This window comes from Pogona vitticeps, chromosome 5 (genome assembly GCF_051106095.1).
Source record: "Pogona vitticeps strain Pit_001003342236 chromosome 5, PviZW2.1, whole genome shotgun sequence".
NCBI lineage: Eukaryota > Metazoa > Chordata > Lepidosauria > Squamata > Agamidae > Pogona > Pogona vitticeps.
The window spans coordinates 130389845-130405904 of record NC_135787.1 but is presented as its reverse complement, the minus strand read 5'-3'; the positions used below and the strand labels follow the sequence as shown (position 1 = coordinate 130405904).

The window sequence follows — 16060 nt, the reverse complement described above, 5'->3', positions numbered from 1 at the left end:
TTTGGCTGGGTAGAGTTCGTTGACCTTTTGCACGCTGTATTTTTCAGAGCTGGGAGCCAAGTTCTGTTGAGTTTCAAACTTTCCTCTTTTTTGTTGAAGTTCTGCTGGTGTTTGTGGATTTCAATGGCTTCCCTGTGCAGTCTAATGTAATGATTGCTGGTGTTGTCCAGTATTTCAGTACAGTGGTGCCTCGCCTATCGATGTTAATCTGTGCAGCAAAAATCGCTGCTAAGCGATTTCATTGCTAAGCGATTTTAAAAAGCCCATAGAAACACACTGGAACCCCTTCAATGTGTTCCTATGGACTAAAAACTAACCTTAAAGTGAAGATCCTCCATAGGGGCGGCCATTTTCGGTGCCTCTAAAGTGAGGCAAAACAGCGGGCAGCCATTTTGTTTTTCTGGTGGCCATTTTGAAACCGACTATCAGCTGTGTGAAAATGAGGGCTTTGCAATGATCGCTTCCCCGCGATCATCGCAAAGCGAATTTTCCCCATAGGGACCATCGCAAAACAATCACTCTTGCGATGGCAAAAATTCAATCGCAAAGCGATTTCATCGCTATAGGCAGCGATCACTATGCGAGGCACCACTGTATTTTGAAATAGAATTTCATGTCCAGCTTGTTTTAGGGCAGGTTCAGCTACTGCCTATTTTTCTGGTTGTTTTAGTCTGCAGTGTCTCTCATGTTCTTTGATTCTGGTGTAGATGCTTCATTTTGTGGTTCCAATATATACTTGGCCACAACTGCAAGGTATTCGGTATACTCCTGCAGTGGTGAGGGGGTCCCTTCTGTCCTTTGCTGACCGTAACATTTGTTGTATTTTTGTGGTGGGCTTGAATACTGTTTGTAGGTTGTGTTTTTTCAAGTTTCCCCATGCGGTCCATAACCCCTTTGATGTATGGCAGAAATACTTTATTTGTAGGTGGCTGTTTTTCTTCTTCAGTTTGGTGTTGTTTTCTTGGTTTGATGGCTCTTGTGATTTCATTTTTGGACTAGCCATTTGCCTGTAGGGCCCAATTCAGATGGTTTAGTTCAATGTTGAGAAACTGAGCTTCACAGTTCCAATTTGTATGATCTACCAGTGTTTTGATTATGCCTTTCTTTTTTTTTTGCTGTGGTGGTGGTTGTAGTTTTTGTGTGGGTGGGTTTTCTGTAGACCTTGTGTCCCAGTCGGAGGTCAGTTTTGCGTAGGACCATGATATCTAAGAATGGGAGTTGGCCCTCTATTTCTTTTTCCATGGTGAATTGTATATTTGGGTGGATGCTGTTGAGATGGTTGAGAAATTCTTCCAATTTTTCTTCACCGTGGCTCCAAATTGCAAAGGTGTCATCCACATATCGGAACCAGACTGTGGATGCGAAGGATGCCGAAGCCAGGGCCAGTTTTTCGAAATGCTACATGGTCCATCTGAATTGGGCCCTATTTCTTTCCTCCTCCTCTTCATTCAGCTGAAACCATTTGTCTCAGTACCACTGGCGGCACTCATTCTGGCCCTGAAGCTTCCAGTTTCACAGAGATAAGGCTGTGCTCCAACTAACAGGGCATTTTCTTCCCCTTCTCCTGGTCAGCTCATCCCAAGAATGAACTACAAGCCCTGTTTTCCACAAGGGCAACAAAACTGTGATCCCTCATGTTCCCAGTCTCTTGAAACTTGCTCCTGGATTACTTGCCACCAAAATTAAGATTAAAAAAACAGCTTTTTGGCTATGAATAGTCCAGATGCTGAGCTTGCAAATATTATTGGAAAGGGATTACACTAGCATTACCTTTATTTTAAAAATAGTCCATTGGCTGTACTTATTAGTAACACACTTTTGTAATTTTTGAAATAAGAATCTCCTTCAGAAATACCAAAAAAAGGTTATAAATTGCCCCCCTGAATAGCTCTTTGAAGCAACACACAAATATTACTCGTTACGCAGAAGCTCTGTATCCGCCTCATTCTCCTTAAAGTGCTTGCATACTGTATAATTATGTTGTATTTTATTATTTTGAAAGGTAATGAGAGGAATAATCTGTGAAATAGTCATAGGTAACAAATATTTTAAACAATTAGTTCCAAGCTCTGGCTGTAGAGTGCATATACCACAGGCCACAAAATGTTCTGCAGTTGTATAAAATGGGAAATATTAATCTGTTCAGTGTTAATCTACTGTTATTTTAACTGATTTTGGTAGACTGAATGTTCTATCTGAATAGGAGATGCAGAATGGTAATCACATAAATTTGACACACAATTATTTCAGCAAACACACAACCCCATGGCATTTTTTCCACATGTCCAAAGGCCAGTTTTTTCTGAAGATGCCACGAAGAAGGAATGCATTAATTACTCTGTTCCTGAATTTCCAGAGGAGGGAAACAAAATTCTTTCCCCATGATACAACAGTCTGAGCTGCCAAATTAGAAAGTCAGAGGAGGTCTTCGCTTTGTACCTGACAAAGGATATAAACAAATCTGTGAAATATATATATATAAAAAACTGTTACTGTTTCTGAACTACAGTGGTGCCTCGCACAGCGAGGTTAATCCGTTCCGGATTAACCCTCGCTGTGTGAAACATCGCTGTACGGAAGTAAAAAAGCCATTGAAACGCATTAAACTATGTTTAATGCGTTCCAATAGGCACGTTTACTTACCGTACAGCGATGCCGGCAGCCATTTTCGTGCCCTCCCCTCGCAGAACGAGGGCGTGAAAATGGCTGCGATCAGCTGTCCGGCGGGTCCAAAATGGGCACCGGAACAGCCAAAAGGGGCCAGGGCGCAGCGTTTTCGCGCCCTTGGTAAGCAAGGGGAGGGCGCGAAAACGCTGCCAGAAGACCCGAAATGGCTGCGCACAGCGTTTTCGCGCCCTCCCCTTGCTTACCAAGGGCGCGAAAACGCTGCGCCCCGGCCCCTTTCGGCTGTTCCGGCGGCCATTTTGGACCCGCTGGACAGCTGATTGTCGGGTTGCAAAGCGAAGGTCGGTAAGCAGCAGCTTACCGACCTTCGCTCTGCAATTTCCCGCCTATACAGGCACTGTTTTGCGATCGCATTTGCGATCGCAAAAACGGCCTCGTAGAGCGAATTCATCGCTCTACGAGGCGCCCATTCTGCGAGGCACCACTGTATAGAGATCAATACCAAAAAGGCTTATTTGGAGGTATAAGTTTGTATCTAGTGATACACTGATCTTTGCACTTTTAGACTAGTGATATACACGCTGCCAGGAAATCTTTTTTTTTTTTTTTTTTTTTTCTGGGATACAAGCCTCTTCCTAATGCTAGTTCAGCATAAAGACCCAGTGTGGTGCACTAGGCACAGCAGTGAACTAGAAGCTAAGATTCAAGTTCTCACTGAGTCATGAAACTCACTGGATGACCCTGAGTCTGTCACTTTCTCACAGCATGAGTTAACTTACAGGGCTGTTGTGAGGATAAAGTAGGGAGGAAGAGAGCAATATATGCCAGCTTGAGCTCACTGAAATAAAGATAAGACATAAAAATAATAACACATTCCATTCCATTGAACTCAAGGAAGTGTACCCTTCAAATATTCAAGATCCCAGGTCTTGGTACTCGCATTCCCAGGTGGGAAAAGGATAGAACTGTGGAAAGGCGCCACGTCACTGTCAACAGCACTAGGTTACATGGATCAACTGTCTGGTTCCACCTTGTTTTGTCAAGTTAGGACTGCAGCCTGAAGAGCACAATGACTGTTTATTTTCTCCAGGAAGAGAAAACTTGACTGGCATAGCAGCTGGGCACATCAAGGACATATACGCCCTACGCTAAAGACATATAAAACTTGGCAGCAGTATCCAAAAGGGAATGTCGCTGAACAGTAACAGAAAATGACTTAGAAATAACTTGGAGGTTTTCTTGATCCAAGCATGGGCATCTCAGACTTAAACGTCTCTGTGAAGATTAGAACCATCAAAGGCTGAAAGGGTAGCCAGAATCCAGAAAAGCTTGTGCATGTGGAAAATGCAGTTCCGTGCATGCATGGTTAGGTTCTGATACACTGCCCCATATATCCCTCTGTACCTCGTACAAGGCACATTACAGTACAGTCACTGATCATGAAAGCAGCTTTGAAGGGTTGCCACCAAAAGACAGGGGAAGACTGAAAAACTTCTAGCCATGTTAACACAAAATGTTTGAGAACATGGTAATTTTCATGAATATGCCAAATTATTATTTGTTAAGAATTACAGCATTCTGTATTGGACCATATGTTATATATAGGTTCTGCCCATCACCTAGCACACATAAAATACAAAAATGTTTAAGGAACAACTCGGACACGCATAACATAACAAACACCACTCAAGAGACTGAGCAGGTTTTCCTCATGCTCTGTCTGGTTTTAAACACAAAATCTGAAATTTTAGTAATAAAATTGAATGTTCAACTTAAGTATGCAGTGACTATAGCACTGGACTAGAACACTAAAGATCCACTTTAGATACCAAGGTGGATTTTTATGAGATCTTTTTAAAGAATATATTGAAGCTACTGTTATTAATGAACTGCCATGGACACACACAGGTTATTTTTTAGCTTATGTAGCCAATTTGGCATAGCTGTTGTACATTTATATACTCCATGGACCAAAGCAGTAGTACACAGAGCTTGTAGACAAGAATATGGATAACAATATCTCTTCAGAGTCACAAGGCGTATGTGTGGCCTTGCCAAGGCCTTTTTCTCTTTCCTCTCATACAATATAGTAGGTTGCTGCAAGGATAATATGAGAAGCGCTGTTAAGCAGTTAACTGACAAGTGTTTAATACCCGTAGTAATTTAAAATAAGTGATCACAATCCTCACATTTCAGCAAATACCTAGAAAAGTTCATTAGTGGCACTAATATATTAATTACACTGATTTTGCCAGATGCCCATCTAAGTTCATCTTAAAATAAAAATACCTTTTACTTTTTGAACAGCATCAAATTTTATCTTTTTATGGAACCTTCAAGTAGAAATATTTATTTGATTTATGAAAATATGTTCTATCCCACATGTCTCCATTCACAGAAGATTACAAAATAAGAGCAATGAAGACATATTTAAAACAATAAAATCACCATTAACTGTTATGTGATTTTAAAAAAGAAGAAGAAGAAACGATACTTGAAACTATGAAAAACAGACCAACCTAGGAAATAGACAAAGGTACAGAATAGTCATCTGATCTTTGCCTGGGATCTAAATGCCAACAATAAAAGTAACCAAGTAGACCTCTTAATGTAATTGGCCAACCATGCCTTACCAAAAGAATGGAAATATATTAATCAACCCTCAAAAAAGGATCGACATGCTGGATGGGGTATTCAGTGATTCACTGGTGGCGATTTTCAGTTATTGAATATTGTACTTCCTCCTACACCTCACAGCCTCATGCAGCTTCCTTAAGGAGAAAAGGAATTCCACAGGAGGGTCAGGACAAGAAATGGGGACAAATCAGCAAAATGGCAGTTTATCTTGGTTCGACAAAGTTGATGAACCAAGGAATTTCCCCACGGTGAACCAACAAACCACGAATCGGTTTGTTGGTACTTTTGGGGTTTTTTTTAGACAGTCCATGGCAAAGATGGCGGAGGGGCTTCCCTTCAAGCAGCCAGGCTATCTATGTGCCTGCTGATCAGCTGGTTGGTGGGCTCCTAGGGTAAGCCTGGCTGGCTGCCTCCGCCACTGTCTTTGCTAAAAGCAGCCAGGGTTCCTTTCCAGCAGCCTAGCCTTCCCCCTCTGCCTATGCCCCCAAGGAACAGCTGATCCACGGGGATATAGGCAGAGACGGAATCCCCTATGAATGAACGTATATAGAACTGTTACATTCATCCCTTCGTATTCATCCGGGTCTCTAGAACTAACAAATTCAAAGGGCTGGATATCTGACAAATATCAATGAATATCGCAATTCATTTTTATATCTGTCCCCATGTCTAGTCAGGACCTTCAGGGCTGGGGGGAGGGAAGAGGAGGGTTGGAAAAGGTTAATTCCAAAACAATCACTGGGACTGATATTGTCACCCTACACAATAGAACCTACGGAAGAGGATTTCAGCCATGCTTTCGACACAAAACACTTAAAGCCTTTTTCTGTTTCAGAATACTTGAGTAACATTAATTCAAATGTAAATCCTGCCAGTCACAGAACTGGTCTGAAGAGAATTCCGAAAACTGACTCTGAGGAGTGTGCTTCTCACACCAGCGTCATCCAGTTATAGGCTAGCAACAGCCACTGGGTGTAGGGGGCAAGGGAAGGGCCAAGACCTGAAGGCCCCTTCAGGCTTTGCTAGCTGTTCAAAACGACAGATTTAAAGAACACTTGCTAAATTCTTTGCTTCTCCCAATATAAGATTTCTCAACTTGGCAAGACAAAGAAATTTTCAAGACCTGCAATATTCCTTGGCTCCATATAAGGATAACACGAGGAGTCATCATGGTCTCTGTAATTTGCACATAGTGTCTTTTCAGTACACTAGCGCCTTTTCACTTTGACAAGTGCAACACATCCAGCAAGCACAAAACTACTGGTTGATTATAACTTTGCTAATACAGTAAACAGAACTCCAGTGTTTCACATCTTTACAAGCCCACACAGCAAAGCAAAAGATACCATCAGTTTGTACATTCCGGATTAGATCAGTTAAAGCATTAAATTGATATTTGTGCTGTTTTACTTAATATGCACAAAAGAAAAATTCTGATTCTCTTTGATTGTATCATAAAACACCTCACCCTCTCACGGGATGGGAAAATTCGCATGCGTGGCCAACATCTTCATCAGTGTGCCAATCGCAGCAGTAGCTCAGCTGCCACAGCCCTGCCTTCCTGCTCGCCCAGCCACTCCATGGCTGAGCAGAGAAACTTGTCAGAGCGGCTGGGGGAACAGTGAGGCAGGGCAGTGGTAGCCAAGCTACTGCTGCGACTGGCGTGCTGGTGATGATGCCGGTCACACACACCGTGCAATAAGTGGTCTGGCGGGGTCTGGGGGTGGGAGGTAATCAAGCTGGTCACCTGTGCCAGGGGTCTTCATATTCGTATACAAATATGAAGCCCCCATCTCTAATTTACATATCTACTCAGGAGTACTGAAGACAATCTACAGCTAAGAAAAAGTTAATTTGGGGCTATAACTCCCAGAATCCCCATATTTTCAGAGCTACAGCTGAACTTTTTCCAAGCTGTGGCCTTAACTGACTGGGCAGTTTATATTCGTATTAAAATGCCCCATGTACTCTGTGCTAAAAATCTTTAGACAGATAATGCAGAGAAAACAATGAAAGTTGCTTTTAGGGTGGCACTGTTTTCTACAGGCACAGCTATTTTTTTCTTTGCTGCAACCCCAATAACATAAATGAATTATGTTCTTTTTTGATGGATAATTAATCAGTACAGTTGCCAACATCAGAAAGGATATCCCACAGAAACATGCTTACTGATATCCCTCTGTAGAGACAACAAATCCAGGCCCGCACTTATTCCTTAACAATCCAAATGCAAGGGAAAAGCTAACTTCATTTCCACTGCATAGATTTGGAAACAGAGATTTCCAATCTATGTTTATTAACTATTAGATATGGGGGTATTCGTATATGAATACAAATATTCCCACGCAACTGGATTTAATGGGGGTCCGGCCCCTGGGGCCAGACCGTCCGGCGGCCCCTCTCTCCCTTCCAATCGCTCCTGAGCACCGCTTCGCTAGCCACTCAGCAGGCTTGCAGGGAGACTCATCCTCCCTCCCTCTACCACGAGTGGCTAGACGATGGGGAAGAGAACAGCGATTGGAAGGATGAGTGAAGCCGACAGCAGCGGAGGACATATGAGTGGACAGTCTGGCCCCAGAGGCCAAACTCTCATTAACACCAGCTGCGCAAGGATATTCATATTCGTATATGAATACAAATACCTCCATCTCTATTAACTATTCAATTGTAGTCCTTAAGGCAGCCTGCTGTAGGCTACAGGGATCAACTTTTTTTCTCTCTATAGAGGGCAAAGGGGGGGGGGAAACAGCAGAGTAATCCATGCTTAATACATGCTTAGCTGTGTCCTTTTGGTGCAATATCTGATGGTGTTGGAGGCCTGTAATTTGAGCTGGGCAGATGCCACCTGCTTCTCTAAAGAAGGATGTGGTAACTCACCCAGAAGAGCAGATTGAGGGCATAGAGTAAGCAACGCAAACACTTCACCGAGTCTTCTCTGGCCATTGTGAGCAGAAAGCCCCATCCTCTAATTCACTACATCCTCGGAGGAAGCAAACTTTAGCAATCTGCAAAAATAAAATCAATAATTAAAAGGGGATGGCAGGTCAGAAAGAAAGGAAAATTATTCCATTGGTGGCTGCAGAAGGAAAGCAAATGAGTGCAAGTGGAAAACCACTGCAAGACAGGAAGAAAAATGTCAATGCCTTGATATTTTCCCAAAGCTATTGTGCTACCGTGTTTCCCCGAAAATAAGACAGGGTCTTATATTAATTTTTGCTCCAAAAATGCACTGGGGCTTATTTTCAGGGGATGTTTTATTTTTTTTTCATGTGCAACATTTATTCAAATACAGTCATGTCATCTTCTGGTTGCTGCACAAGGGTGGAGGGCGGGGTTTCACTTAACAGGGGCTTATTTTTGGGGTAGGGCTTATATTACGAGCATCCTGAAAAATCATACTAGGGCTTATTTTCAGGGAAACAGGGTGCCTGCTTCTAGCTACCTCTACTTCACCTCAAGTGGAATTTGTGCTGAAGGGCACACAAACTGATCAAAGGCTTTAAAACCTAAACCAAAACCAGAAAGGTCCTCCTTTGCAGCAACACAGGATGTCCTTTTTTTCCAATCTAAAATTCATGAGGCGGAAAGTATTTTATTTTGACAGCCATTCACAAGACATCAGACACTGCCCTTGCACCTCACGTTTCATTAATGGGGGGAGAGCGCTGTTCTCACCCTCTCACACAACCCTTGCTCTGAATACTCACACCTGCTTGGAAAGGGTGGGAAAACTTGGCATTGTTAGTACTCATGCACCGCCTTGCAGGTGCGAGCACCGCACAAGGGTGGAAAGGAGGCATCTGAGGTGGGGGGGGGGGAGAAGACAACATACTCTTCCCCAAACCTTTCAGAGATATAGTTAAGAAGAGAGTAATTGGGGAAAGGGGGCTGAGATAGGCGACGAGAACCTGTTGCTTTTTCCCAGTCTCGCTCAAACTTTAGAAACTCTTTTTAAAAGTTTTTTTTAAAAAAGCCAAAATAACAAGAGAGGGGAAAGAAGAGAAAAAGAAAAGAAAAGCGGATTTTGGAATGGGACTAGGGTGAACGGTGTGGGAGAAAATGAGTTTTTAAAATGACAGAACTGACCGGCGAGAGTCTTGCGGGTGGCGTCCAGCTGTGGCAGCCCAAGGGGAACAGCCTGCCACTTGTTTACCCCCCGTATTCGAGGGAGGGGGAAAATAGCAAAATATTGCTGCCCTAGACTGAATTATTTCTGTGTGAGCTTCCGTGGGACAAGGTGTCCTGAAGATTTTGACCCACGGAAGCTCACATTGAGAGAAGTCCGTTTAAAACACTGCAAACTTTTGCAACTCCCAATCCCCTTCCTTTTTTCCCCCCTTTCTCTCCTTTTGCCTGCACGCGGAGGCAAGAGTCATGCCGCGGCTTCTTTGCCCTCGTCCGCCCGTGCAGTTCGACACCCCCATCCCGCCAGTCTTCAGGGATGTTCCCCAGCTCTGAGTCATTTTCCCCCCGAACTAGAAACGGAGGAAGGCAGGGGAGGCAGCAAAGCCCCTTCCACCGGGCGTTGGTGGAGAGCAGCAGCCCTTTCGCTCGCGCCCGCCCGGCAAAAGCCCCGCGATCCCGCACGGGGTCGGGGGGGGGGCAGAAGCGATCGGGGGTTCTGGGGGCAGTGAGGCACTTACCCCGCTTCCCCCGCGTGGGCTACCCTTTTTCTCCTCTCCAAACTGGTTCTCCTGCCCCACCCCGGGCTGACTGATCCGAATCAAACGACGAAGCGCCCGGTGGAAACGCAGCCACTTCCCAGCTGATCCTCCTCCAGATCCAAGGGAGGCAGAAAGGGCTGCGTGGGCAAGCGCCGGACTCGCCAACTCTGCCCCGTTCCTCCCGCCTCCTTTTTCCCAGCCCGGAGCTGTAAAGGCGGCTCAGCGAAAGGCAGCCGCCAGCTGCTGCACACACGTATCGTTCCCACGCATGCTCCACGTTCCGCGCTCCCAGGTTTCTGCCGGGTCTTAAAGCCCGCCGATCCAGGAGAGAAAGATTTTTCTGCGTTCTGTTCCGCGCTCACCGAGACGCTCGCTTCGAGGCGCTTAACAGCCGGCTCCTGGGCTGAAAGGAAGGGGACTGTGTCCTGCTTCACGAGCCTGGCTTATTTTGCGGCGAACAAACCCCCCACTACAAAAATTAAAGGGTACCTTACTAATAGCGAACCAATTTATCAACACTGTATAGCGCTCTCGTGGTCCAAGTTCTTGTTCGCTCGCAGCATTCAGAGCTAGCTACTGCCGTCAAACCTTTTCACCGTCCGCTGTTAAGTCAACTCACAGGCAGCATGAGAATAATGCTCCACATTCAGGAAAGGACGGGAGAAAACCGTTGTCTCACACACGGGCGTGCGCATGCACTGCGGCTTGTTTCACTTAAGTAAGTTCAACAAACTTGCAAAACTCCGAAGCGTGGAAAATTTAAATTTTGGATTGTAACTCCTAGACTTTTTCATCCAACGTGTTGACTGGCTGGGGGATTCTAGAAACTGATCACAAAAAAGAACCTTCTCGTATCTAGGGAGCTTTGGTTTCTTACCCAGTGGACAAATATCAGCAAGACTGTAATAAGACTATTAGAAACAAATGGACCGACAGAGCTTTATTTTGTTCTTTAAAAAAAAAAACTGGAAACGGAAGATGGCATTAATGTGCCTGCTACTAAGACTTCTGCAAGACCATTCAACTGACTTTTGAGTAGACATGGACAAAACTGTGTGCCAAAAGTGTTACAGCCAACCCTGTATCCTCTCCTCACTAGAATATGTTTGGTCCCCTGTATTTTCAATTGAGCTTGTCTTTCAATGACAGAAAGGTGAGGTACAAATCAAATAAGTAAATAAAACTTCTAGACAGAGTTAATCCTGTTACTCTGTTACAGGAAAATAAACGGATTGTTCACATTCCGCACACTGACAGCTGTCCAATGTGTTTATTTGGAAATACATTTTAATAAATTAAAGGGAAATTGTTTACTTTAATTTCTTATTTATGTGCAGTTAAAGGAATTCCTTTTCTTTTTCATTTATTTATTTGGTTTTCTCATTTAAGTACAAGTATACCATTATATAGATTTTTCTATGGTTTTTTTCTACATACATTTCCCTTCAAAAGGGAAATACTATTTTTATCATGGTTTCTTTATACTTCTCTCTTCAAATACAGAGTTGTAACCCAAGAACACCACCCTAACTATTCCTAGAATCCACTTGGAAGAAATAAGTATCAGTAAATGTGTAAGATTGGAGCCACAAAAAGTAAGATCTACCAAAGTCAAGAGTGGATTTCTTTTGAGTAAGAATACTGTTTAGATTTGTTCACTAAGTGCTCTGATCTTGGCAGCCTGGTCTTTATCTCACATGCTGGGCAGACAGACAATAGAAACGAAGTGGTAGGGGACAGAGCTGAGTTTGCCATATTCCTTTTTTACATCCCTCTAGCCTGCTGTCCATAGATAGAGTGGGGGCACAGAGAGAGAGAGAGGTATCACCCATGTCCAGAATCTGGTGCACACTTACTGGGCAGCAGAGATGGGGTAAACCCCCAGAATAACCCAGGTGGCACAGGAACTGGCCATGATGGCTGGGATATTCTAGGAGACAGCATGGATTTGCCCACATCATGGAGGAGTACAGGGGGAAAAAAATTTAATTTCCCTATTTACTATCTGTAATCTCTGTATGTTGCCATATCAAAATTCCCTCTCGTTGCACCTGCCTGTCTCCTTTCACTTCTGGGGGGAAGTTTTCAAATTTTGTTGTTTTTTTCTTCTTTTAAAAATGATGCAGTGCACCAATGCTATCAGAGCACAGTTGTTTTTTAAATAACTTTTACTCTGTCTTTCCACATAGCAGAGAAAATGTCTAATTTCCCAATATCATGAAATAGGTAAGCTCTATTCTTAAGCCACTTAACAATATTGGCAAATTGATAGCCATAAGCTCACTTTGGTTTATTTCCAGTGATTTCATATACTTGATATGAACCAAGCAGAGCAATTTTACCTGCATAAAAAATGTAAGCGTCCCAAAAAGGTGTGGGTAGGAACATTCTGGGAACAAAGCCGATTCCCTCCAGCAATTACTGTACATTGTGTGATTGACAGAAAAAGGAGTGAATCAGCCCGTCACCGCAGAACAAAGAAATGTCTGCCTGATCACACCTACAGTATAGTTCTCCAACACATTGTTGACTCATGACACTGCTCCTTGAAATTGAGCAGCAAATGATGACACATACCCAGTCAAGGTACATCTAGAGCTGGTAATAATATCTCAACACAAGAAGAACTTTTGCAAGTGGTAAAACTTCAATAATAACAAATTAAATAACTTTTTAATGTCCCATCAATACACCCCAAATCAACTGCCTGGGGGACTGCCTGCCTTGCTGTGCCTAATGGTAGAGCAGGTCATGACAGTTACAGTTATGTTTGCAACAGTGGCATTGTTGTTTTCTATGTTCACAGTAGCACTGCTTCATGATGCAAGTTTAAAATAAAAAGGAGACCTGGGATTTGTGGCCTGAAATATAAGTAATTGCCTATATGCTAACTCTTCCTTTTTTTAGAAAAAGGTTTTATCTTTTAAATTAGTGCCAACTGACAATACTCAATTCAAAGATTCCAAGTATTCTTTGCTCTCTCTTTGTCCACTTTTGAAGCACATAGTAAACAGATCATATTTCTTCAAAGTTCTAAAAATTCATTCTGAGCAATCCTAATTGATTTGTTCCTGGAATAAGATCAGGTACCTCTGCATATGCTTGTTTTATGAACAAAAAACAAAGTAAGTTAAGTAGAATAAAAATGCTTATACCTAATTCCACGCAACTACAAATGTCTGGGGCTGAAAAATCAATTAAGTAAATGTTTTTCTAATGGTGGTTCATTAACAATACATGGCCTCTCACAAGGTCACTTCAAATATCACATTCTTTTTTGTTCAAAGATGGGAACAAGCCATATATATATACTGTTCTGTATGAAACTGCAAGGGCTGCCTTTTCTTCTCCCTTTTTAAACTAACTAGTACGCCAATATAATGGTGTTGGCAATCCATTTCAAAATATGAGAAGTGGTTTGCTCACCTTTTTTAGGTCCTTGGTAGCTGATAAACACCTTGTTTGATTTTCAGAAATGCTTGGTTTTGGAGAGGTAGAACACAAGGGCAATAGAACATCAAAAGTATGAAGGAATCTTTCCACCTCTGAAATTGGACAAGGCAAAAAATTGTGCACTACCAGGGGCTGATTCAGATGAAAATATTGCATCATATTAGGTAGAAAGGCCATGTCCGCGAAGGTAGTGACTTTATCCCAGTGAAATTGTAAGAAAGGTGGATCTTGTCTTAAGAACAGCAAGCTCAGTTGCTCTCCAACATGAGGTTATGGCAACAAGAAAGAGAGACTTGAATGGCAGGAGCTTAAGATCTGATGCTGCCAAAGTTTCAAGGGGAGGTCTTGTGATTTGATGAAGGACCCGCAGGAATGATCACCGTGACAAAGGAGGTTGCACATCAGCCTAAATGTTTCTCAAATTCTCTTTTGAGGGTGGAATGTCAGAAAAATCAAGAAGTTGAGAAACCTTTGGATTGGGTGCTACTATGGAAGATAAGGGATGTGGTGGCGCTGTGGGTTAAACCGCAGAAGCCTTTGTGTGCTGCATGGTTAGAAGACTAAGCAGTCGTAAGATCGAATCAACGCGACAGAGTGAGCGCCTGTCGCTTGTCCCAGCTCCCGCCAACCTAGCGGTTCGAAAGCATGCAAATGCGAGTAGATCAATAGGGACCACCTTGGTGGGAAGGTAACAGCGTTCCGTGTCTAAGTCGCACTGGCCATGTGACCACGGAAGATTGTCTTCGGACAAACGCTGGCTCTATGGCCTGGAAACAGGGATGAGCACCACCCCCTAGAGTCGAACACAACTGGACAAAAATTGTCAAGGGGAAACTTTACCTTTACCTTATGGAAGATATGCTTTAAGTGGTAAATGAGATAGGCTTAGCGCTATCAAATCTAAAAGGAGGCACAGAGCAGTATGGAGACTAGGTGATAGACATGAAAAGTTCACAGCCTTCCTCCATTTACATGTATAATTCAACTGAGTGAATGGTTTCCTGGCTTGGAGAACAATGTGTTTTATTATTGGAGAATTCTTTATGCTGTAAGTTTCAGTTTGGCCAGATCTGGTTGAGAGAGAGATCGAGTTTGGATTGGTCTTTGTCTCTATGTATGAGTTCACACCCCTCAAGTCTAGGATAGTGACCTTCTTGGGCGCTGTGAAATAATGGGAATAAAAAACTTGGCCATCAACTCCAAGGGGATCCTTTGGATAGCATCCTTTTGAAAGAGTGAGCACATATTGTGGATCTACCCTACCAGAACATGTTACAGTGGCCCCTTGACTTACAGACGGCTTGACTTACAGACTTGTTGAGTTACAGACTTCTCTGGCCGCAAAATTTAGATTTGACTTGCAGACTGAGATTTGACTTACAGACCAGAAAAAAACCAAAATGGAACAAAAATGGCCTTTTACGGGATTAATCGGTTTTCAATGCACTGTAGCTCAGTGGAGACTTGACCTACAGAATTTTTGACCTGCAGCCACCGTTCCAATACGGATTAATTCTGTAAGTCAAGGGTCCACTGTACTGCCTGGACTGTATTTTCCCTGCCTTCCCTGAACCTTTCTTGACCTAAGAAAAAAAGAAACAAAATATCCCCCTCTAGTAGTTGAAGGAGGAATAGCAGCTTCCCATTAATTTCTATGGACGGAAAAGAGCAGATACGGATCAAATGGTTTTCAATGCATTCCTATGGGAAATGCAGATTTGACCTGAGAACTTTTTGACTTGAGAACTGCCTTCCAATACGGATTAAGTTCTCAAGTCAAGACCCCACTGTATGTGTTACTACAGCAGGTGATATGGTCTCTGCTGGACAAGTCCTCCAGCGAGGATCAGCCACCACTAAAACCTGAAATGAGGGGATGAACTTGATCCTCCAGATCCTAGACACTCAAGGGTCCATAAGACTGAACACCTAGGAAAAGGTAACTCTGTGCCTGAGTCAGAGGATGAGGCTGTACCAGGAAGATACTGCAGGATAGAGGCATGAGCCTTAATGGATCTCAAGTGTTCATTTTCTCCTGTATATTCCATGAAAAATGGGCTTCTTAAGAACCACTCCTTTCTCCCTCAGCTACTTTTTATTTTTGGCTTTTGTTTTGTTTTCAAATAGAGCTATAAATATATTTTTTGAGTATGTTAAACATTTGGAAGCTTCGGATACATATGCACATATATGCACAGGAGTTTGTATTTGAGATAGATACAGTGTATGTTTATTTATTTATTTTAAATATTTATACGGCACCTTTCTCCTGAAAATGATCCAAGGTGGCTTACATTATTAAAATAAACAAAACATAGCATCTCTCCTGCAATCACATGGCTGTATATGGAGGGGACTAAATCACAAACAGCAAGGGATCCTTCCCTTCTCTTGGTGAGCTTTGAAAATACACTTTCCTTGTTGCCATGTCCAGTCAACCAGGAACTGACTTTATTTCTCCACAACCCAGTGGCTAGAATCCTATTAATAATTACACTTGCCTGTCTGACTCCACTGGCATGGACTAGAACTGCAAAAGCTGGTACAGGCATTTGCTACTGCACACAAGTCATGTGACTTGGTGCGCAACAGGAAATGCTTATGCTGATTTCTTGAATGGCCATTGGACTTCACAGCTGGAATTTAGATTATTGGATTTGTGCTAGAACAATATTTCAGCT

At 42.9% G+C, this 16060-nt stretch overlaps 1 protein-coding gene across 4 annotated transcripts in view; it reads right to left on the bottom strand.

The window, feature by feature from the left end:
• The window catches only part of TSPAN12 (tetraspanin 12), a 90415-nt gene extending 76639 nt beyond the window's left edge, over nucleotides 1–13776 (bottom strand). For 2 of the 4 annotated variants that reach the window (XM_020807333.3, XM_020807335.3), the window contains exons 1-2: nucleotides 9906–10307; nucleotides 8140–8267 (exon numbers count right to left, since the gene is read on the bottom strand). In XM_020807333.3, coding sequence (XP_020662992.3) covers nucleotides 8140–8205 — 66 coding nt within the window. In that variant the 5' untranslated portion in view covers nucleotides 8206–8267; nucleotides 9906–10307. Of the gene's footprint in view, nucleotides 1–8139; nucleotides 8268–9905; nucleotides 10308–10415 lie in introns of those variants that run through there. The other 2 variants (XM_020807334.3, XM_073000536.2) reach the window with 2 other exon arrangements.
• Between the last annotated feature and the right edge of the window lie 2284 nt (nucleotides 13777–16060).